The sequence below is a fragment of the Typopeltis vanoorti genome, chromosome 21, assembly GCF_054136105.1.
Source record: "Typopeltis vanoorti isolate ZY-2024b chromosome 21, IOZ_Tvanoo_1.0, whole genome shotgun sequence".
NCBI classification, from domain to species: Eukaryota; Metazoa; Arthropoda; class Arachnida; order Uropygi; family Thelyphonidae; genus Typopeltis; species Typopeltis vanoorti.
The window spans coordinates 10,977,356-11,001,145 of NC_143569.1; the positions used below are offsets into that span (position 1 = coordinate 10,977,356).

General features: G+C 36.2%; 1 protein-coding gene across 1 annotated transcript in view; it reads left to right on the top strand.

Annotated features, from left to right (window-relative positions):
• Positions 1–23,790, top strand: part of LOC150094618 (protein eyes shut homolog) — a 190,900-nt gene that overhangs the window by 154,791 nt on the left and 12,319 nt on the right. Inside the window, exon 6 of the mRNA XM_090411607.1 lies at positions 16,616–16,767. Coding sequence (XP_090267733.1) covers positions 16,616–16,767 — 152 coding nt within the window. The remainder of the gene's footprint in view (positions 1–16,615; positions 16,768–23,790) is intronic.

Sequence of the window (23,790 nt, forward strand, 5' to 3'; positions counted from 1 at the left end):
ATGGACTCATAAATATGAACGTTTATATAAAGAAAGTGCTGAAGCCCTACTACACATACCTAATTTAAACCGCAACAATGTTCTTACTATTCCTGAAATATGGGAAATTGTCATACGAAAGTGTAAAATAATCTTTATATAATAATATGTTGTAAATATATATATATATATATTTTTTTTTTTCCAGTTATATTCAATTTATTTCTATAATGCATTACTGCATGCATATTGAGTTTCCATTGTAATCATGTGCCCTAACTGTATTCCTAGTATTGTTTGAACTACTGTACTGATGATGTCCCAAGATACTTGGGATGAAATATTTACGAATTAAATAGTCATTAGTGTGGTTAGTACGCATGTTTTTTAGTGATCAATTCACTGCAGGTTTCGTTATTTAAAAAAAAAAAAGTTAATATTGATGAAGTGGTTTGAAGACTGTTTCATGAAGTTAGTGTTTTGACTAATTTCTCTCTTTTTCAATATAAATTTATTCAGATGACTATTAGCTTTGCTTATTCTGTTATCTGTATCCATGTTTAATATGCCATCGTTAAAAAATTATACACAAATAGCCGAAATATTTTACTGGTTCCTGTTTCTGGATGCAGCTGATTCTTACTCTGCTTTTTATACCTGATTTTATGCCAAAGCTGTTAAAGCAGTGACTCTATTTTAATCCTACTGACTTATACTGAATTTATTTAAGCATATAACATCACCTGCATAATGTAAAGAACTGAGATTAATGTCTCCAATTTTAATATCAGATACAATGCTGCTTTCCTTCCTAACATGATTCATAGAGATGAACAGTGAAGATAGTGCATATTCTTGTCCTACATCTGGATATACATCAAACCATCTTTCAGTACCTTCAATTCTATTTTTCCTGTGCATAAACTCCCTTTTCCACATCTACAAACTTAAAGACAGATTCATGTTGTATTCCCATGTCTCAGATGTTTGTCTTAAAGTGAAAAGCTGATCCTGACAACCTCTATTTGGCCTGAATCTAGCTATTTCACCAAGTATTCCTTCACACTTTTTCTTTCGCCTCTTCTCAAACATGAATGCATAAATTTTGCTTGGAACACACAGCAGGAAAGTTCCTCTATAATTCTTACCATCAGGTTTTATTTCCCTCTTTATACTATGAGAATTTTAGTCCAGCAACCTTGAATTTGACAATCTGACTATACCTTCTGAATTATACAGTACAACCAGTATAAAATTGTTATACCTTCATATTTGAGAATTTCTGGCAAAATAGCACCTATTGCTTTTCCACATTTAAGATTTTTGGTGGTGGCTTTTGATATATACTCCTAACCTTTCTTTGAATATATTCTACAACAGTGCTTCCCAAACTGGGGCACAGGTTTTGTTGAGGGAGGCCATGAAAACAAATTTAAAATATTTTAAGACTAAGTAGATTTTTTTTATCTTAAAAGAAACGTATTTAATTTTTATTATTTATTATTTCTTTTTTGTTATTTTTTATATTTTAATGGAAAAAATCACACATTGGTTCACAAATTTTGCTTCCTGCATATTTTGGCTTAATGAATATTAGTAAATATATGCTTATTCATAAGTTTCATTTCAAAGCAGAAATCTAAGAATTGCAGTTTCAAATATTTCACCTGATATTGACTTTTTGTGTAGCAGTATTGAAACACATCCATCATATTAAATTGTTATTAAACTTCTTTTATTTTTTAATTCTTTCTTTATTACTAATCGTTTCATGTGCTTGTACTGCAAATGTACAATAACAATATATCTATCTATATAAAAATATCAGATAATGTGTATGTAAGATGCTAAAAATGTAATATTTGCATTTGATTTTTGCAATATTGGCTGTGTATGTTTTGTTGAATATAAATACAATAAATATTATAATAATGTGTGTCTATATTACGATTTTTTCCCGAGGGGAGCCATGAAATATTTTAATTTTTCCAAAGGGGCCCTGGTATCCAGAAGTTTGGGAAGCACCGTTCTACAAGGTACAGGCATTTGGAGATAGTGTTCTCTAGGCAGGTGAGTTAGGGCAGAGAAACTAGAGTTACCAGAGTGGATAGTAGCAGGGATGGCCTCTTGTTGGATAGTTCCTTGGGAGATGGGAAAATATGGTGTACTGCAATATCAAATGGAATCTAAGTGGGAAGAATAATAACAAGTATAGGAATATTGATAATACACTAATGTTTTTCTGTATAAATGTCAGCAGTATCAGGAATAAATGGAATTAACTATTGGCAGTGAGGGCCTCAGCCTGTATAGGATTATCCTGTATTGGAGTCAGTGAAATGTAGTTGACAGAATGTCCTGACAGGAATAGAAATAGATAAGTGCATGAAGGATAAGAAAGGTAAATGGGATGATAGTATTACATATGATAAGTGAGAAGCTCTTTCCTCTCATGGTAGAGAACTGGGAAGGAAATGGGACTAATGGGTTTTGAAAGTACAGGTAATCCTCATATAATGCAGTTTCGATATAACATGGTCTACAATTTCTAGTAACCCTTTATTTTTATTTTTTTTCATATTTTTCACCGCTGGACTTAAAAATTAAATTTGTGTCTGCCTGTATCGCACAAGTAGTTATAAGTATCGAATTTAGTTTTATTGTATCACTGAAAAAGGTACCGTACACAGGACTTTTGCAGTCTGTGTCATTCTCAAGAAATAGTGCAATTAGAGACAGATGGAATAAAAATGGCACTAATTAATAAATCACATGTCCCCTCTCACAGAAACTATGCAGTATAGACTTGAGCAAAACCATATGTTGCACCGAAACACGGTATCTAACAAAAACTATTGTCCAATTTTTCAATTATGAAATAAGTGTTTTTTTTACTGCATTTGAAATTCTCAATGTCATTATGACAGATCACAAAGGCTAACTTAAAATAAAAGACTACCAAGAATTGAAACATGCCATATAATGAATGTGCGAGTTCGCCTGCCACCTCAAATGCAAACAAGAAGCCATAAAATTCAACCAAGGGTTGAAACGTTTGCGTGAGTTGAGCCAGTCAGTAATGAGAAGTTCCATCGGAACAATAAATGACACCCTGTTGTGAACGTGTTAAAACTAATAGTGAATGTTATGACAGTTTCAGATATGGAATTCGATTGAAGAGAATTAGCATTTCAAATCAACACTTGTCGGTTGCTTTTGTCGTTGGGTCGCGCGATCTTTTGTTAAACCGCACCAAAATGTCTCTATAGCTGCTGTCTTGTGTAAAAGAAAATTCAGCTTGTACGTATTGTAACAATTTTAAAAAAAAAAAAAACTTGAATAATTTATAAGCATATCACCTGTAAATCATTGACGTGCCAGCAAAATTCTCAGACATGTCACCTCTAGCACGAGTGCCATAGGTTCGCCGTCTGGGGCTTACTGTATATAAAGTGTTTATTATTGAAAATCATCTTCGTTTTCTGCCAGAAGCCGCATTTAAAATCATAAGTGTGTTATTCTCAAGCAGAGCAGTTTATTTTCTGGTGAGTTACATATGTAATGCTTTTTTTTTTTAATGTAAAAGTTTATTTTTATTGTAATGGCCACTAAAACCGCAATGAAAGGGAAAAAACCAACATTGAAGAGGAAATTCATTTCTCTCAAAGAAAAAAATTAAAATCTTGGATCAGTTGAAAATTTGAGAAAAACCAGGAGTTTGCGATATTCTAATAGAAAAAATGGAGAAATCTCTAATTATTTGGATAGAGGATTGCACTCAAAAGAAAATTCCTTTGGATTATTAAGCAAAACGCTCTCAAAGTTTATAATCCATGCTGAGAGATTTTTTCTTCAGAAAAAATCTCTCAGCATGGATTTTCTGCCAGTAAGGGTTGGTTCGAAAACTTTAAAAAGCGGTTTTCTTTGTATAATCTTAAAATCCAGGGAGAATCAGCATCAGCAGATGTTGAAGCTGCCCAGAAATACCCAGAACTTTTAAAAATCATTAAAGATGGTGGTTACAGTGCAGACCAGGTGTTCAATGTGGATGAATCTGGGTTATATTAAAAAAAAAATGCCAAAACGCACCTATATTTCGAAAAATGAAAGATCAGCTCCTGGATTCAAAGTTTCCAAAGATAGAATTACTCTAGTGTTTTGTAGTAATGCATCAGGTGATTACATGACAAAACCAATGTTTATTAACCGATCTGCAAATCCTCGTGCGAAGAAAGAAAAAGAATATGGACTTCAAAATTCTACTAATTTTAGATAACACAGCAGGCCACCCAACAAATTTAAGCCATCTGAATATTAAAATAACTTTTTTTTTTGCTGCCTAATGCTACTTCACTTATTCAACTACTCGACCAAGGAATAATATCAGCATTTAAGTCATATTCTATTCGGCGAACATTTCAATTAATTTTGGAAAAAATGGAATCTAATCCAAACATGACAAGATTTTGAATACTGAATTGTGTAAAAATTATTTCTCTGTCCATTAACGAATTACAACCCTCTATGTTGAATGCTTGCTGGAAAAAAATATGGCCTGAAGCCGTAATGGAACACAATTTCATACCTCCAGTGGATGTCGAGCTACGTCGTATAATAAACGTCACACACATTTTTGGTGGAGAGGGCTTTTGCGATATGGTTGAAAACGAAATTAGTGAATTAATTGATGGAGAAACTGATTTAAATGAGAAGGAACTGGTACAATTAATAGATGGTCGAACCAAATGGCGGGGAAAGTTCTGCCGAAGATTCTGATCGTGATGAATCTGTTAAAGAATTCAGTTTAAAGAAATTAGCAGAAGGATGACTTGGCAAGAAAGTTAGGAAGTTATTTTAGGGATAATAATCCCTCAATGGAGCGCTTGGGAAAATTCACAAGACAATTGGATATTTGTTTAGCGCAATATTATGAACTTAATAAAAAATTGCAACATAGTGGAAAGCAAAGTCTTATTACTGACTTCTTGATGACTAAACCAGCCGAAGTATGCAATGAGAATTATACAAATGTCCATGATATTTCAAGTGGTGACGACCTTTACCACTTAAAGAACATCTACGAAATGTTATTTCTGAAGACAGTGATGATGATTAAAATATGCAATGAAATTTATGTACAATTTGTAATTTTTATAATATGTATTTGTCTCAGTTTATGTTTTCTTAATTTACATGAATTACCTGAATTAAATAAAAATATTGTTTTTGTTGGATATGTCATTGTTGTTTATATAATTTAAAAAAAGAACAATTTCGGAACCTAATCCTACTTTTTCTATGAGATCTATGTCTTGTATAATGCGACATTTCTATGGAACCTAACATCTGCGTTATACGAGGATTACATGTATATGGTGTGTAGCAGGACAGGATATTTAGTGGAATGTTGCTGTAGATCAGTGAACAGGAAATGTTTATTCAGATCGCTATAGCTAGTGAAAAGCAAGTTATCACTGTGGGAGATTTTAAATATATCGATATATAAACTGGGTAAAGGAAATGGCATATAAGAATAAGTGAACCGAATTTCTGGAAAGTTAAGGGACAAATGTTTGAGGCAACATGTGGATTTGGTCTTAGCATCAGAGGATCTGACTGTAACTGAGATGCCACCCTTTCTGCTAGTTGGCAACGGTGACCGTGTGGTCTTGCCCTGGAAGATGAATAGACATGCAAAAGTATCGAGGAGAAAGGAATTTAAGTGGAGTAAAGCAGGTGATTATAATAATCTTGGAAATTGGCTTAGGTCAGTTCCATAGATGGAAGAATTGGCAGGGTAAGATACCAGAAGTTCATAAGAGTAAGGTAAGTAAAATATTTATCAGCAGCACTGGCAAATTTCATATCAGAAGATAAAAAAGATCCCACAATTTGGTGTAAAGTGGATGACTAATGTAATGAAGCAGAAGCTGTAGATTAAAAAGAGGTTATGGAAAAATTATAGAGAGGTGGGGATCAGATGCATGAGGAATATAAAAATCAATTGAGGAAAGTGGTATATATATTGCTGGCATGGTTGGTCAAGTGGTTAGTGTACCCACTCTCCAACCAGTAGGCTCTAGGTTCAGATCCCACTGTGGGCATGGATGTGTGACATTGTCTTTAGGCGGGAGATGAATTTCATTGCCCAGTGTGAGACCACCATCCTGTTTATTGCATGCCTGAAGTGGCTTGAAAAAGTTCCATGTTTGGTCTCTATAGCGGGGTTTCTGGACTTTGCAAAAAATTAATTTAAAAAATACCTCATAGCCCCTAAGCCATGGGATATGCTGCAAAATGGGCTATTTTGTGAAGCAACTGCGCAGAGGATGAATCAATAGATCACAGTATGGTGGCTGCTCTTCTAAGCACGCCACCCAGACGAGTACGGAGGTCGTCTGCGGGCAATTTGGTGCCCGCACGTCACACCTGAATGGTGTGACGTGCGGGTTGGAAGCAGCTGCCACATAGTCTCAATGGCTGCCTTGATGCTTCCATTCTAGTGGCATCATTGCCAGAGCGATCACACCATAACAGTACGAAAGCAACTCTGGTTAGCACTGCCTTTTAACACACAAGGCATGAACGGTATCATTGCAGTGGCTAGACGGGATTCTGACTTAGAGGCATTCAGTCATAATCTAACGGATGGTAGCTTTGCACCACTGGTCACTCAACCAAGCACATGTACCAAGTGTCCAAACTTCCTTCATACTGAGCAGGATTACTATCGCAACGACTAGTCATCGATAGGGTAAAACTAACCTGGCATTTTTATTTGCAGATTGGACTCTCTTAGTATATGTCTGTGGCACTTGCTTCCATCTTTTATTAAGAACCTAAAAGGCGTTCGGTTCATACATTCCACTACACCACTATTATCTACTGAAATTGGCATCAGAGCTACAGACCTGTAGCATTGTTCATACTCTCACTCATCTCCAGACAGCACCAACCATGGATTTGGCCAATGAACTTGCACCCGACTGAAATAGGAACCTATGAAGATTAATCCCTAATAAGGTTCTCAACAGAATCATTAGTGGTCAGCTCGTACTTGGCAGCCACCAACCCAACCATATGAGGCATCTATCCGTAGACTTACTGAGAAGGTTCCCAACAAGTACTATGCTGGGGCAGGGTGTCACAGTTGAATGGAGCAACACCGCTTCCTCAATGTCTAGACGAATAGTTCCCATCTACGATGGGCTAGACAACCAAAAATTCCCTATGAAAAAACTCTTGTGTAGATGCATGGTCGGGGTGGCAAATTCCACAGTTAATAGAAGAGGATATAAGCAACTGCCTTCAGCTCCTCACCAAATGAGACCTGCTGAACCTGCCTTTGGCACAAGCATTCTGCCAGGATTTCATTCCAGCAGCTATCAATCAGCTCCCTCCAATGACTTGTGCTACTGGAAAGTAGTCCAGATAATGTCTCATCAACACATGTACCTCAAGTAAAGTCAGTTACTCCTGCTGTTTACCCGCACTTGATTGAATTTCTTCACTTTGACATTCAGAGCACTGGGCAGAAATCACATTGCATCGACACCTCTCAACGGCCATTGCAACGCTTTGTTTTAATTAGACAGCCAGATTCCCCTGGTCCTTGCCAGTTCTGAGTCAGCTGAAACGGTCACACCAGACGGGCCATCTGGCATGCCACGCAACTGAGGCATTCCATGAGAAGGCCCCTATGCTGGTCCGGGCTCAACCGTTCCATCACTGGACAGTTTCGCCCTGTCCTTGTCCCAAGTTTAAGGATCCATCTTGCAGACTTCCCTTATTTTTATTAGTTATGAAAAACCACGTCATGTAAATGCATTCCATTTTCAGCTTCATAAAGACTGGCCTTTTTTACAGAATGTTCCATGACTTATGGGCCACCCTGCATGCATATATATACATACACACACACACGTATGTATTTTTTAAATCATAATTTTACTGACTAGGAACACCGAGATAAGGTAAGATTATAAAAAAAATAAAATAAAAATAAAAATAACTAATTAAAACACATAATAAAATTAGTTTAATCTTTTATCCAAGTGTGAGCAAACAAAGTTTGCGCCTGAAAGTATCTTCAGTACTGGGGTAAGGTGGTACAACACCAGGGTAACTCGTTGCAAAGGTGGAGCAAGCTACCAACACTCCTATCTCAGTATCTGCCATAATGCAAAACACATCTCCTTGCAGATATGTCTAATGTTAATGCATTAAGGGAAGGGCCACTACCCAGACTAGTTTCAACCTTTATTGAGGTCTCTTCAGTGGTAGCCAGGCCCAAGTGGAGATACCAGGCAGAAGCATTAGCAGGTCATCTCTACCTATAGGAGTTGCCAAATGGTGTGCCACCCTTTTTTTTAATAAGAGAATAACAATGACTGTTGTTATTCCTAACTTATTTATATGATCTTTAACTTATATAACTTATGATCATATAACTTATTTATATCATCGCGGGAGGACACCCGTGATGATGATAATAATAATAAGGCTACATACTGTATTGGTCAAGATATGGTTCAGGAAGTGGATGAATTTCAAGATAGTGATGGTAGACAATGGATTAAAGTTCAAAGGGCACATTGAAGTGTTGTGAAGATTCCACTAAGTACATTGACATGTAGGGATGAGGTAGCAGTGCCTTTGTATGAGGCATTGCCTCCTGGTTTTCATTGTAATGTGAAAACAATGGAGAAGATCCAAAAACAAATGACCAAAGTTATATCGGAATGTTGGTTATGCAGAGTAGCTGAGGGAATGTAGATAACAGAGTTTGCTGGATGAGAAGAAAAGAGATGAGATAGAGACCTTGAAGTTAGTTAAGGGATTTTACCAGAAGTAAAATGAGAAGAATGCGAGGCCATCCTTGGAAGTTGTTGGTGAGTGAAAGGTATTGTCACAGTGCACTGTGAACGTGTAGTGTAAACGATTGTAAGGTTTGATATGATAGACTTTAGTAAGAACATAGAAAATAAATATCAAGAAGGTGGCAAGATATTCTGGAGGTTGTTGAAAGGAATCAGAGATGATGAAGGTGACATGAAAACTGAAGACAAAGATATCCTTGATGTATGGAGTAATTACTTCAAAAAATTGCTAAATGACACAATCAGTAACTGCACAGTGGTAAAAAAACTCAACAAGTATGCAATCAGGAATACATATCCATACTTGAAGTAGAAAAAGCCATCAGAAACCTGATATGTGGAAAGGCAGTGGTGGTAGATGATATTCGACCAGAATTGCTCACATATGGAAGTCTTGCAGTGGCTGCACTGTATAGTTCAGAAGGCCTGGACTGAGGGATAATTCCAGATGATTGGAGTAGAGTTGTCATAGCACCCATATATAAAATGGGAAATAAAACTGAATGTGAGAATTACAGAGGTATTTCTCTACTGAGTGTTCCTGGTAAGATTTATGCAAGTATACTTGAGAAACGGTTGAGAAGGACTGTGGAAGGAAAGCTTGGTGAAGAACAAGCTGGATTCAGGCCAAATATAGAGGCTGTCAGGATCAGATTTTCACTTTACAACAAATAGTTGAGAAATCATGGGAATATAACAAAGATCTGGAAAAGGCATACGACCAGGTGCTAAGAGAAAAGCTATTCAAAACACTACACCATTGTATGGTGTCAATGGGGCATTATATCAAGCAATATTTAGTCTTTGAGTTGTAAGTTAGCAATTAGAATTAAAGTACAGAAAGATGATTTAATGTTAAATCTGGTGTCATACAAGGATGTACATTATCCTTTCTGTTATTCATTATCTATATGGATCACATTATGAAGGAAGTGGTATTAAACCTGTTATCAAAATTGGAGATGTTAATCTCAGCTCTTTACTTTAAGCAGATGATGTTATATTTCTAAATAAATCCAGTACAAGTCTGCAAGTTTCTCTGACTAAATTGAATAACTGTTGTAATAGATATGGTATGAAGATCAGCAATAACAAGAAAAGACAATGAAAATAGGCAGAAGCATTGAAAGTATCGACTGCATTGTGAATGGAGAACCTATAGAACAAGTAAAACATTTCAGCTACTTGGGCATGATTTTTAGTGAAGATGATAAATTAAATATGGAAATAGCAAACAGAATCAACAAAGCTGGTATGGTAGGAAGTCAACTGAATAAATTTATATGGAATAAGAGAGAAATTAGCCAAAACACTAAATTAGCTGTATACAGGACAGTGTTCAAGCCAATTTTAACTTATGGATCTGAGAGCTGGGTTAAAAATAAAACACTTGACCAAGAGACCACAGATATGAGATTCCTGAGAAAGATTAGGGATGTGAACAAATGGCCTCAATGGCAATATCATATTAAAAACGAGAACATTAGAAAAGAACTTGACATTGTTAGCATCCAAGAATGTGTTAGTACAGTTACTCTCAGATGGTATGGTCACTTAAACAGAATGGAAGATTAGCAAAACAAATGTTCTCTGCCAGGTTGGCAGGAAAAAGACCCAGAGGAAGACCAAGATGTTGGTGGATTGATACAGTAAAAAGTGCCTTAGAAGACAGAAATATAAGATCTAATAATGTTCACAGTTTTTCATGTAGTACTATCATATCCTGTACACCCTTTGAGGGAACATGTCAGCAATATGATGATGATATGATAGACATGTTGTGTGCCTCCCATGATGAGTTCTGACTCCATGTGAAGGTTACTGTAATAATAATAATAAGTATGACCTTATTGTCAAAATACTCTGGATCCAAGATAGCCCTAGAAAGTTTTTCCACTTGGCTGCAAAGTTAATTATACTTGCTAAGAACTTATTATTACCCCAAGACTTCATGGAGTCAAAGACTCATCTGGGAGATCCTTTTATCACACACACAGCTGATCATACCGTGTCTTAAACACATTCAAACTCCTTGCAGACACCACACTCTCAGGCAAGGCATTCTAATCATTCACAACTCTGCATGAAAAATATATTATATTCTTTTATTATATAAATGTATTATATACTTATATTCTCCCTTAATCCTTGACCCAAGTGTGAGCAAACAAAGTTTGCATTTGCACATGAAATATCATCCCATAATGCATAGCAACATACATCTCAGAAAAGAAGTGTGCTTTACATTATGGGACACTAAGGCAATTGATGTGAAGTCAACAGCCTTAATTTGTAAGTAACCTAGTCACAAAGATACTGTACTTCATGGCTCAACTTTATTTGGCTTATACTTGCCAAGAATATAATTTCTTGTATAATTTACTTTATAAATAAGTGGAAAACAGTGGCGAATTCTCCATGCTTGCTATGCCAGCTCATTAATTGAGAAAGAAGTAACTTTTTTTGTTAATAAATGCATGCATTTATAAGCATTCCATTTAGGCTTTTATTTTTGTAGACTGAAGACGTCTTAAGCTTGCTCAGCAATAATTGAGCTTTGCATTGTGTATCGAAGGCCGATGCTTGCTCGTCTAGTCAAAGCTATCTTGGCTTGCTTGGTTGTGTGAGCTTCCAAGTCCTCAAAGCAGCACTGTGATTTCATGCGCACGCATAGCCATTTTACGTCGTCTCACTCTATTGCTTAAACACAGGCCATATACACAGTCGACGCAGCTCTAGCCAGTGAGCTTCAGCCAGCCTTTACAAGTGTACGTGTTGCTTGGAAAAATTAAGTTACAACCAACTTTTTATGACTATGTTATTGACCAGTTCATAAAGAACTGTAGGGTAGAATTTGTATTCAAGTAGCTAAATTGAAAAAGATAGAGTTGTATTTGTATGATTAAATGTACATAAATTTCTAAATATATAGTTTTAAATGGTCAGTAATTCATTATTCCGCTAATCAGACTTCAATCACACCTCTCACTCCCTGAATGATAACAAGAGCAAGCATGAATTTCAAGACCAGCATTTGCCCCTGGTGTAGAAACTTCCTACAGTTTTCTTCTTAGTTTGTGTGAAGTCAACAGCCTTAATTTGTAAGTAACCTAGTCACAAAGATACTGTACTTCATGGCTCAACTTTATTTGGCTTATACTTGCCAAGAATATAATTTCTTGTATAATTTACTTTATAAATAAGTGGAAAACAGTGGCGAATTCTCCATGCTTGCTATGCCAGCTCATTAATTGAGAAAGAAGTAACTTTTTTTGTTAATAAATGCATGCATTTATAAGCATTCCATTTAGGCTTTTATTTTTGTAGACTGAAGACGTCTTAAGCTTGCTCAGCAATAATTGAGCTTTGCATTGTGTATCGAAGGCCGATGCTTGCTCGTCTAGTCAAAGCTATCTTGGCTTGCTTGGTTGTGTGAGCTTCCAGGTCCTCAAAGCAGCACTGTGATTTCATGCGCACGCATAGCCATTTTACGTCGTCTCACTCTATTGCTTAAACACAGGCCATATACACAGTCGACGCAGCTCTAGCCAGTGAGCTTCAGCCAGCCTTTACAAGTGTACGTGTTGCTTGGAAAAATTAAGTTACAACCAACTTTTTATGACTATGTTATTGACCAGTTCATAAAGAACTGTAGGGTAGAATTTGTATTCAAGTAGCTAAATTGAAAAAGATAGAGTTGTATTTGTATGATTAAATGTACATAAATTTCTAAATATATAGTTTTAAATGGTCAGTAATTCATTATTCCGCTAATCAGACTTCAATCACACCTCTCACTCCCTGAATGATAACAAGAGCAAGCATGAATTTCAAGACCAGCATTTGCCCCTGGTGTAGAAACTTCCTACAGTTTTCTTCTTAGTTGTAAAATAAATAATACTAAGCAAGAAATTATATTTCTTTTAATCTTAAGCAAATTTTGTATATGAAATATTGTCACGACTAGGCTACTTGTACATAGATGCTGTTCACTTTGCAAATTACCTCAATATCCGATAATGCACAACACACTTCTTTTTGTGTGTGTGTGTGTGTGTGTAGCTATGCATTATGGAAAGGATCACTGACCTTTCCCATAACAGACAACAATATACACATCTGCAAAGATTTCATTGCATAGAATTATTGTTATTATGCAACACCTCTAAAGAGTCCAAGGATTAATCATGGAATGGCACTCTTCCACACAATCCAACATCTACACTACTTAATCTTCATTTACACAACACCACACTCCAACTACATGATGCCATCTACTGCTACTAATAGTATGTTTGCCTATAAATTGCATGTGCACCTCTGGCTAATTTGAACATATGTGTGATGAAAAAAATCCTGCTATGTCTCTATGAGATCAGTGAACTAGTCTTCAATTGAAAAGCCTATATAAATCTTCCTCTTTTCATGACAAGAAGCAAACTCAGTTCTTTTCCAGTTAGAGGGTCCCATGTTCTATTTATACTAGGGATTCACTGCATATCTGAAATACACACACATCTGAAAAGAAGCATGCTATGCATTATGGGCTACTGACAGGGCCAGATTTAAGGTTGCTGTGGCCCTGAGCTATAACTTTTAGAGACCTCTCTCTCTCTCTCTCTCTCTCTGCCGAGTAAATATAGCCTAGTTGTGAAGATAATATATCACATACATAAAGTATTAAGACAATATTATTATTTCTTGTCTAGCATTATATATTGCATGTCTTCATCTAATGATATTTATGTAATTCATTCAAATATGCTCATTTGTAGGCTAAAATAATAATAATAATAAATATAGAAATGCTTTTACACAAACATTAGCTCTGTAAATTGTATCAAGCCTGAATGATTTGCTGTCTTAGTCTATACCTCTGAAATATGGTTCAAGAAAAATCTGCAACTCATCTGATTTGTTTAACAACCTGATAAAGAATGTGAATTTCTTCTACACTATCTTTGATACCATGCTTTAGGTGATGGATAACTTTCTCTGCCTAGTGTAATACTACTTTACTTATTGAATTATCAACAGCTCATGCCGTGACTCTCGAGCAGGTTTCTATTGTTTCTAATCTTTGGTACTTTTGTGAGTAGGACTCTTGCGTGCACGCACACAGGTATAAATAAAACACTGAGCTATAAAATTAAATTAATTATTAATTAGAAGAAACCACAGTGAAAATTATTTAATTGTAAATATTTCATCCTAAGTATCTTAGGACATCATCAGTACAGTATTTAAACAAAATTAGGAATAACATACAGTTAGGGTGCATGATTACAATAGAATCTCATGAAAACGTGCATAACGTGCTAAAGTAGTACAAAAAAAAAAAAAAAAAAAAAAAAAAAAAAAAAAAAAAACGTTAATTATTTAACACAATTTTGTATGATAATTTCCCATACTTTAGGAATAGTAAGAACGTCGTTGCGGTTTAGGTTTGGTCTGTGTAGTAGGGCTTCAGAACTTTCTTTGTATAAACGTTCATGTTTAAATAAAGATCTATGTAAAAGTTTAGTCTTTTCCCAATGGATCCTATGGTTTGGATTTTCAATTCCGTGTTGAGAGAGGCCAGATTTCTGCGGTTTAAGAAGACGAATGTGGTCTTGATGTTCCGAGATGCGTTTCTGAACAGATCTACCTGTCTGTCCAAAGTAAGATAATTTGCATGAGCATGGAATCTCATAAACACCAGGTAACATCAAGGGTGAGAATTTGTCCTTAGAAGGTAATAAGTTGTAAATTGGGTTGATAGGTTTGTTTGTATTGTATTTTTTTCACAAAATTGTATTTCTTCATAATTTTAGAAAGACGTTCTGAGATGCCTTTAACGTAAGGTATGGGAATCCTATGCACTTCTTCCTGTCTGGTTTGATGTATGCAGAAGTGACTGATGATTTTTTTGAGTTGTTTTGGGATTATATCCATTTAGGATGGCTGTATTTTTGATAACTTCTAATTCCTGGTTTAAAGATTCTTCAGAGGAGCAGAATTTGTGTGCTTTGGAAACTAGTGATTTAATAATGCCAGATTTCTGAGATGGATGATGAGCAGAAGAATTGTGAATGTAGCGACCTGAGAATGTAGGCTTGCGAAAGACGGACGTGGCGATGGAACAGTCTTCTTTTCTTTTGATGTGTAAATCCAAAAAAGAGATACCCTGTGGAGATTCTTTTTCTAACGTAAAGTTGATGCGATGATGAAGAAGGTTAATTTTATCTAGAAACAGTTGTAATTCAGGTTCGGGATGATTCCATACTGCAAATACGTCATCGACATATCTTAGCCAAATGTTTGGTTTTTGTTCAAAAGTGAATATTTTTTCCTCAAGGTGTTCTAGAAACAAATTTGCTAGGTTTGGTGATAAAGGAGATCCCATTGCTGTTCCTTCCTCTTGCTTGTAAATTTGCCCTTTCCAGGTGAAGTAAACTGATGCAATAACAAACTTGAACAATTCAACTATATCAGACGGAAATTTTTGAGTTAGTAATTCTATTGTTTCTTTATGGGGAATGTTTGTGAAGAGGGAGACAATGTCGAAGCTGATTAACAAGTCAGTTTTTGATAGTTGAATGTCTTTAATTTTTGTGTGAAACTCAGTAGAATTTTTGATTGAAGAGACTGAGTGGCCTATGTGAGGGCAGAGAAGGTTAGATAAGAATCTTCATAACTTGTACGTTGGACAGCCGATACAGTCTACGACAGGTCTAAGTGGAACATTAGTTTTGTGTAGCTTAGGTAAGCCATAAATTCTAGGAGGTCTTGCATGGTATGTCTTAAGTTTTAGAGAAATCTGGCATTATTAAATCACTAGTTTCCAGAGCACACAAATTCTGCTCCTCTGAAGAATATTTAAACCAGGAATTAGAAGTTATCAAAAATACAGCCATCCTAAATGGATATAATCCCAAAACAACTCAAAAAATCAGTCACTTCTGCATACATCAAACCAGACAGGAAGAAGTGCATAGGATTCCCATACCTTACGTTAACGGCATCTCAGAACGTCTTTCTAAAATTATGAAGAAATACAATTTTGCCACTACTTACAAACCTATCAACCAAATTTACAACTTATTACCTTCTCCTAAGGACAAATTCTCACCCTTGATGTTACCTGGTGTTTATGAGATTCCATGCTCATGCAAATTATCTTACTTTGGATAGACAGGTAGGTCTGTTCAGAAACGCATCTCGGAACATCAAGACCACATTCGTCGTCTTAAACCGCAGAAATCTGGCCTCTCTCAACACGGAATTGAAAATCCAAACCATAGGATCCATTGGGAAAAGGCTAAACTTTTACATAGATCTTTATTTAAACATGAACGTTTATACAAAGAAAGTTCTGAAGCCCTACTACACAAACCAAACCTAAACCGCAACGACGTTCTTACTATTCCTAAAGTATGGGAAATTATCATACAAAATTGTGTTAAATAATTAACGGGTTTTTTTTTTTTTTTGTACTACTTTAGCACGTTATGCACGTTTTCATGAGATTCTATTGTAATCATGCGCCCTAACTGTATGTTATTCCTAATTTTGTTTAAATACTGTACTGATGATGTCCTAAGATACTTAGGATGAAATATTTACAATTAAATAATTTTCACTGTGGTTTATACGTGTGTTTCTTCTAATTATGAACGCACCACAGGTTTCGTTATTTAAAAAAAAAAAATTTAATTAAATTGGTTCCTTATATTAAAACCATTTATGTTGATTTATTTCTACTGTTATTCTTTTAGGTAATAACAGAAGATGATGATTATCTTGGAGTAGGCCTATTAAATGGCCATCTTCGTTTGGTATGGAATTTGGGATGGCTTTCTCGTGGTGAATTAACAACTGTTTATATTGATACTACAAATGATGGCTGGCATTCTCTGATTATTCAGAGGTGAGTATTTATTATTATTATTCAGGCCTCCATGGAGTCAAAAGACTCATCGTGGGAGGTCCTTCCTAAGAACATAAAGTCTGTCAAGACTCATCGAGGGGAGGTCCCCCCCCCCCCCCCAAGAAACACAAATTATGTGATTATGTGTTGCAATAAACTATTTTCAGAGTATAAATGATGTAATTTTCAGTCACATTTAGGATAAAGGTCATAATATTACACATCACCTGCTTTAACTGAAAGATGACAATACAATGTAAAGTTCATACACCCAATAACAAGAATATTGAGGTTTAATATTATTGCCTTATCTGGATAGCAGTAAAATCCCATGAGAAAAATAAAACCAAATTTACTGAGCTATTGTGAGACAACTTCCTCAAGCAGATTGTGATAGAAGGAACTCTGTCAAAGAGGGTTAGATTTGATTATGATGTCAGAGGATGTTTCAGTTAAAGACAACTATTCTGCCTCTGGTTGGTGACAGTGTTCATGCAGTACTCACTTGGGAAGTGAGTAAGTTTATGAATGTTCCATTCAGAAAAGGTTACATGCTGAACTACAAAGCAAGAAATTATAACCAACTGAGGAATATCCAGCAACTGATACCACTCAGTTGAACTCATTATGCTCCTCAGTTGGGTATAATTTCTTGCTTTGTAACGTTTTTTGAATGGAACATTCATAAACTTAGCCACTTCCCAAGTTAGTACCGCATGATCACTGTCACCAACCAGAGGCAGAATAGAATTGCTTACCAAATCTCAAAAGCTTATGCTTTGCAACATTGAACCAACGGTTCTACTTACCTGCCCATTCATGTAATGTATTCAGGTCCTCTAGTAAGGCCATAACATCCACTTGACTCTGCATTGCTCTCCCCAGTTTTGCATCTGCCAACAGCTGCATCTTCTTAAGTATTCTGCAATTGAGCAGGTTCTTCTCTTAGTAGCAAAAACTTTCTTTCCACACTCTTCTGTTCTGAGCTTTCTCTTTCTTTCAAGGTTGTGTACCTATCTCCATTCAGCATGTTATCTAGAATTATTTTCCTTTCTCTTCCTCTGGGTCTTTTTCCGTCTATTTTTCCTTCGATGGCATCTCCGATGATTCCATTTCCTCTCAGAATATGTATGATCCAGTTTCCCTTTCTTCTTTTTATCCTCTTTAACAGACTTCTTTCTTCTTCTACTCTTTTTAAGACCTCTTCATTAGTTATTATTATTATTATTATTATTATTATTAAAACAAGACCTCATGGAGTCAAAGACTCATCTAGGAGGTCCTTTTATCTTACACACACATCTCATCATTTTATCTGTCCATTTGATTTTTTCCATCCTTCTCCAAATCCACATCTCAAGGCTTTCCAAAATTTTGATGACAGAGAACAGCCTTCTCTTACTCCTCTTAATTTCTTCTTTCTTCAATGTCAAAGTTTCAGCTGCATAGAGGGCAACACACTCCACACAACATTTTTAGGTTTCTGTCCATTTTACTTCTGAATAAATTCCATTTTCCATTAAAGGCATCTCTTCCCATCACTATTCTTGCTTTTATGTTGCTTTTACATCTTCCATCACTGCTAATCATACTTCCTAGATATTTAAATGTCTTTATTTGATTCAATTTTTTCCCATTTATTCTGATATCCATATTTGTCTCTTTCCTTGCTATTTTCATTACCTTTGTTTTTCTTATGCTAATTTTCACTCCATAATTGACACAGGATTCCAGTAATCTGTTCAACAGATGTTGTAGTCCTGTTTCAGTATTTGATAATGCCTTTTCATCTGCGTATCTTATTGCAAATATCTGTCTACCTCCAATCTTTATTCCTTCTTCCAAATTCTCCAGTGCTTCTTTTTTAACATTGCTTCAGAATACATGTTAAACAAAATTGGTAACAGAACAGCCTCGTCTTACTCCTCATCCAATGATACCTGGTTCTGTTATACCATATATGTCTCTCCCCATGATGACAGTTTGTCCCATATATAGTGAAATAATTAGCCTTCTGTCTTTCCAATCTATACCAATCTTTTCCATTACTTCCATCATCTTATCCCATTTTACAAAGTCAAAAGCTTTTTCAAAATCTATATAACAAATATTTTAACCTCGTTATTCATTTCCAGACTTCTTTCATTTATTATTCTTAACAGCCTAATCACATCTCGTTTCCCCTACTCTTCCTGAAACCAAACTGATCTTCTCCAAGAAATTCTTCCACCTTAGATGCAATTCTCCGTGTTAGGATTCTCATAAGTATTCTTGATGCATGGGGAATGAGACTTATTGTTCTAAAATCCATGCAGTTCACTGCATTACTTTCTTTGGTATAGATATAAATATTAAGGTCATAAAATCTTTTGGTAATTCTCCTTTGTTATAAATTAAATTCATTATTTTGGTTATTTCTTTGGTTCCTTTCTTCTGAAGCCATTTCAGGAATTCTGCAGGTATTTCATCTATTCCTTCTGCCTTTCCACATTTTATTTTTTTAATGGCCATTTCTACTTCTGTCTTCAAAATCTCTGACCTAGATCATCTTCAATTACCTTCTTTATATCTTCTAATGGCAACTCATTTTGTCTATTTTCCTTGTCATATAGATCTTCAATGTATTCTTTCCATCTCATTAGGATTTTATCTTCTTTGCCTCTAGCTCGAATTAAATTTCTTTTGCGATTCATGCTTCTTGCTTTTTCATACCATATATTTCTGTTGTACCATATGTCTCATACCATGGCAGTTTGTCCCACATATAGTGAAATAATTACCCTTCTGTCCTTCTAATCTATACCAGTCTTTTCCATTATTTCCACCATCTTATCCCATTTTACAAAGTCAAATCTGCCATCTGTCAATAGCTGCATATTACTAGTTAAACCCAACCCAATATCATTAACATACAAATTGAACAACGATGGCACCAAAACTGACCCCTGCGACACATCACTAGTGACCTTTCAGGATACCGCACCCCCCCCCCATGTACAACTTTTTGTTACCTATCTGACAGCCAGTCACTGATCCAACTCAGATATCTGTTACCAATCCCATCTGTTTCAATTTATTTAAGAGCTTGTCATGTGACAGTCTATCAAATGCCTTTGCAAAATCTAAGTACATCACTATATATGCATCTCCATTGTCCATTTCTGTATACTACTTCTCACCAATCTCTCCAGTACCTTCACCACAACTCCAGATACACAGACTGTCTTATAATTTGAAGCTACAGCCTTATCACCACCTTTATGCAGTGGCACAATTTTACCCTTCTTCCACTCCCTTGGAACCTGTGCTGTTGCAAGACTTTTATTAAACAGTCATGTCAATGCTACTGCCAATTCCCTGGAACATTCCCTTAAGATGCATGGTGATATGTCATCAAATCCTATCACGTTATTGACATCAAGTTTATTTATTTCCTCGAATACCTCCTGTTTACTCACAATTAAGCCATCCTCTCCTATGTCCTCTACACTTAATTTCCTCATGACTCCACCCTGATCAGGATGAAATACCCTTATAAATTGATCACTGAATACTCAACAATGTCTTCTGGCAGTTACCATTCTACCACTTTCATCCCTTAACTTCATCTTTACATGATCATTCTTCCTTTTACTTGCCACATATCTAAAAAAACTCTAGGGTTTTTCTTAGCCTGATTTGCCAATTTCTGCTCATACTCTACTTTTGTTTTCCTTCCTGAGTCACTCTCCTGGCTTGTTCTTTATATTCTTCATGTGGATGATTACCATTATTCATCTTATACTTCCTCCAAAGTACTTTCTTTTTCCAGATTTCATGCTTAAGCTCCATATTCATCCATTTTACACCTAACTTATTCATCCTTTTGGCCTTCAGAATACATTCACACACTGATGCTGTTACATATTTCTTTGTCAGTTCCCATGCAGCAATTATTTTCTAATTCCTCAACTCCTCGGCTTGTCACAATCACCAGTCTTATAATTCCACATATATCCTTTTCTCACAAAAGTCTGCATAGCCTCACAATAGCCACAACACAGGTGATTACTTCATGATCACTTTCATGATGAATTTCTTGAGAGAGAACTATCTCAGACAGCATGTAAAGGAGGGCATGCGAGGATCAAGAGTTCTAGATTCTGATCATTTCATCAGCGGATGCAATTGTGAGAGGGGGTCTCACACTTTCTTCCAGTCTGAGATAGTTCTCTCTCAAGAAATTCATTTTCCTTATTCCCAAATGCTATCTCTTCATTCCAATCTATACTTCCATTATTGAAATCATCCATAATAATTACCCTTCCTTTGTTCACTAATCCAAGTTATTTATGCATTTCTTCTTCACCACCCACCACGTCCCAGGCCTATAATAACATAAATATATCTTCTTCTCAATCTCCATGTTACACCACACTGCCCCATAATCATTGCCACTATTTTCCTATTTCATGTCTACCTTATGTGGACTTAATTCCCCTGCTATCATCAGCAGCACCCCCTCCTCCCTTCTTGCTCTTTCTATCCTCATGAAAAATACTGTATCCTTCCATTTCTATTCCCGTTATGATATGACCATGTTTCAATTATTCCAATGATTTTGGGGCGAATAAACACAATCAATGAAACCATCTCATCCCCCTTATTTCTGATACTTCTGACATTTGTAAACAAACACAGCAGTATTTGTTTACAAATTCTTTGTTTATCTATAGCCAGTCTTATCCAAATACAGCAAACAGCTGTAGACAAACAGACACAGCAGTATTTGTTTGTCTATAGCCCAGTCCTATCCAAGCCACATGTTAGTTGTGATTTCCCCACCACACCTGCCTAATCACCTTTATCACTACTTACCACATTACCTGCTCAGTCTCAACTTCTCCACCCACATCACAATATACTCCATCTTCACACACACATTAACTGCCACTTTCAACATCCACTCTCCCTATGCCATGTCTCCCCTGTCCACCCAAGTCCCTTCACCCTCCCCATTTCTCTTGCATTCCCATTCTCTCTTCATTTCTCACAATACTACTACTATTTTCACTGCCAAGCACTTCTGTCTCTTCAATACCACTCCTGATTTTTCCCTTCATCTCTTTCTTCTGATCTCTTGCACGCATCATACGCTGTACTTCCATCCAGCAACACTTTCTCCAGTATACTCATTCAAAAGCCATTTAAATGCAACCCATCATGCCTGTATAATTTCATTCTTCCCTCAACTGCATGCCATACATCCACAAACTGCACTCCCTTCTCCTCACACAGCTTTGCTAGAATACCATTCATGATTTTGGCACTCTGGCACAACTCATCTTCATACCTCAAGAACATACTGACAACCTTTCCTACTAAACTTATCTTTCACTCATCTCAATATTCTCCTGATGTTTGTTCCATGTCCTTATGTCCGCTTAGATCATTCATCCCCATAATAATAATCGTATGATGATACACGGCCATGAGTCCGCTTTACGGGGAGGTATGGCACCATCTCAGTTCCCCCCAAATTTTATCTGGGCTCTGGAACCGGCATAGCTGACAAATCAGACCTATGGCTGGGTCAGTATTCCTGACTGTAATCCGTGTGTTCACTGGACCGGTTTGCCTGCTTGCAGGATGAAAAACCCCAGATAAACTGGTGGAAAAAAACCTGCTGTCCATGCCCAAGACCGGTTAACTTGGCTGAGGAAGATCCTTAAGCTCCTCGCGTCATCGACGGGAATTGAACCTACGACTCCATCCCCAGGCATATGGTTGCGAAGCACACAGCCACTAGGCTAACCATGCAGACTTCATCCTCATGATCACGACTAACTCCCTTGCATGTTTCTTCCTCATGTCCAACACCTTAATTATCCTACTCATTCTCCCACCTGGATAGCAAACCTTATGGGCTCTCTCAGTAAGTAGTCTTCTAATTATGACGTGTCCGTATACTGCTATCCTGGAATCACTCATGTTCTCTTTCACACTTTCATTATGTTCCACTAGATGTATAACATCACTCCACATATTCCTCATTTCATTTTCAATACCTCTTTCATTAAATCTTGCATTCCAACAATTTCGCTCTCTTTCACTCCAACAATCTCACTACCTCTCGTTTTGCTGTGCCTTACTTCCATTTCTTCAGTCATACTTTCATTCACTCCCTTATCACTAACTTTCACTTCTACATCCTTTCACTCACTCAGTTTCTCTAGCTTTCATTTCATTTCCATTTCTTTCATATACACCATGTTCTAACTTTTCATTTAGTTTTGCATTCCTTGCTTTGTGGTCCAACAATATACCACACTTCCAACAAATCCATGCTTTCTCGTCTCTCATTCATTCTCTCTCTCTTCAGAAACAAGCACACATCCATCCTTTGCACTCCGCCATGCATGCATGTTGAAATCATGACATCAAATCATTTTCAAAAAGTCTATGTCACCAATGCCTCTTGACTTACGAAGCACTTGCCTAATAGCACCAGTTGACGCTCGCATGGTTGACCTCATGACTGCCATTGTGTTATACTTAAAAAAGGCAATTTCAATTTAAATCTGGCAAAATTCATTCAAAAAATCATGCAGACACACTTTGTTATCAAAAATAAATAATGAAAAACCCTAATCATGAAATATTGCCATTTATTATTCAAAATAGCACATCTTTCTGGAGCTCTTTCTAACCAGCTCTCTAGCAGATATTAGCATGTATAAGAGGATGGCTGACTGACAGATATCAAAAAATAAATAAAAATAACCAGTGGTGTACTATCAGTGATTGGTCCACTGTTATTCAATCTGTACATTAATGATAGTGGGAAGGATTCAACAAGAGACACAGAGCTATTTGCTGATGATGCAAAGATAGGTTAGGGTAATCAGGAATGCTGCTGATATGCAGTACTTGTAGAATGATTTGAATAGGCTGAAATTGTTGGCATGGGAAAATGGATTCAGTAAATGTAAAATCATTCACTTCAGCATGATTAGATATCCAATGTTGTATTATGTTGGTGGG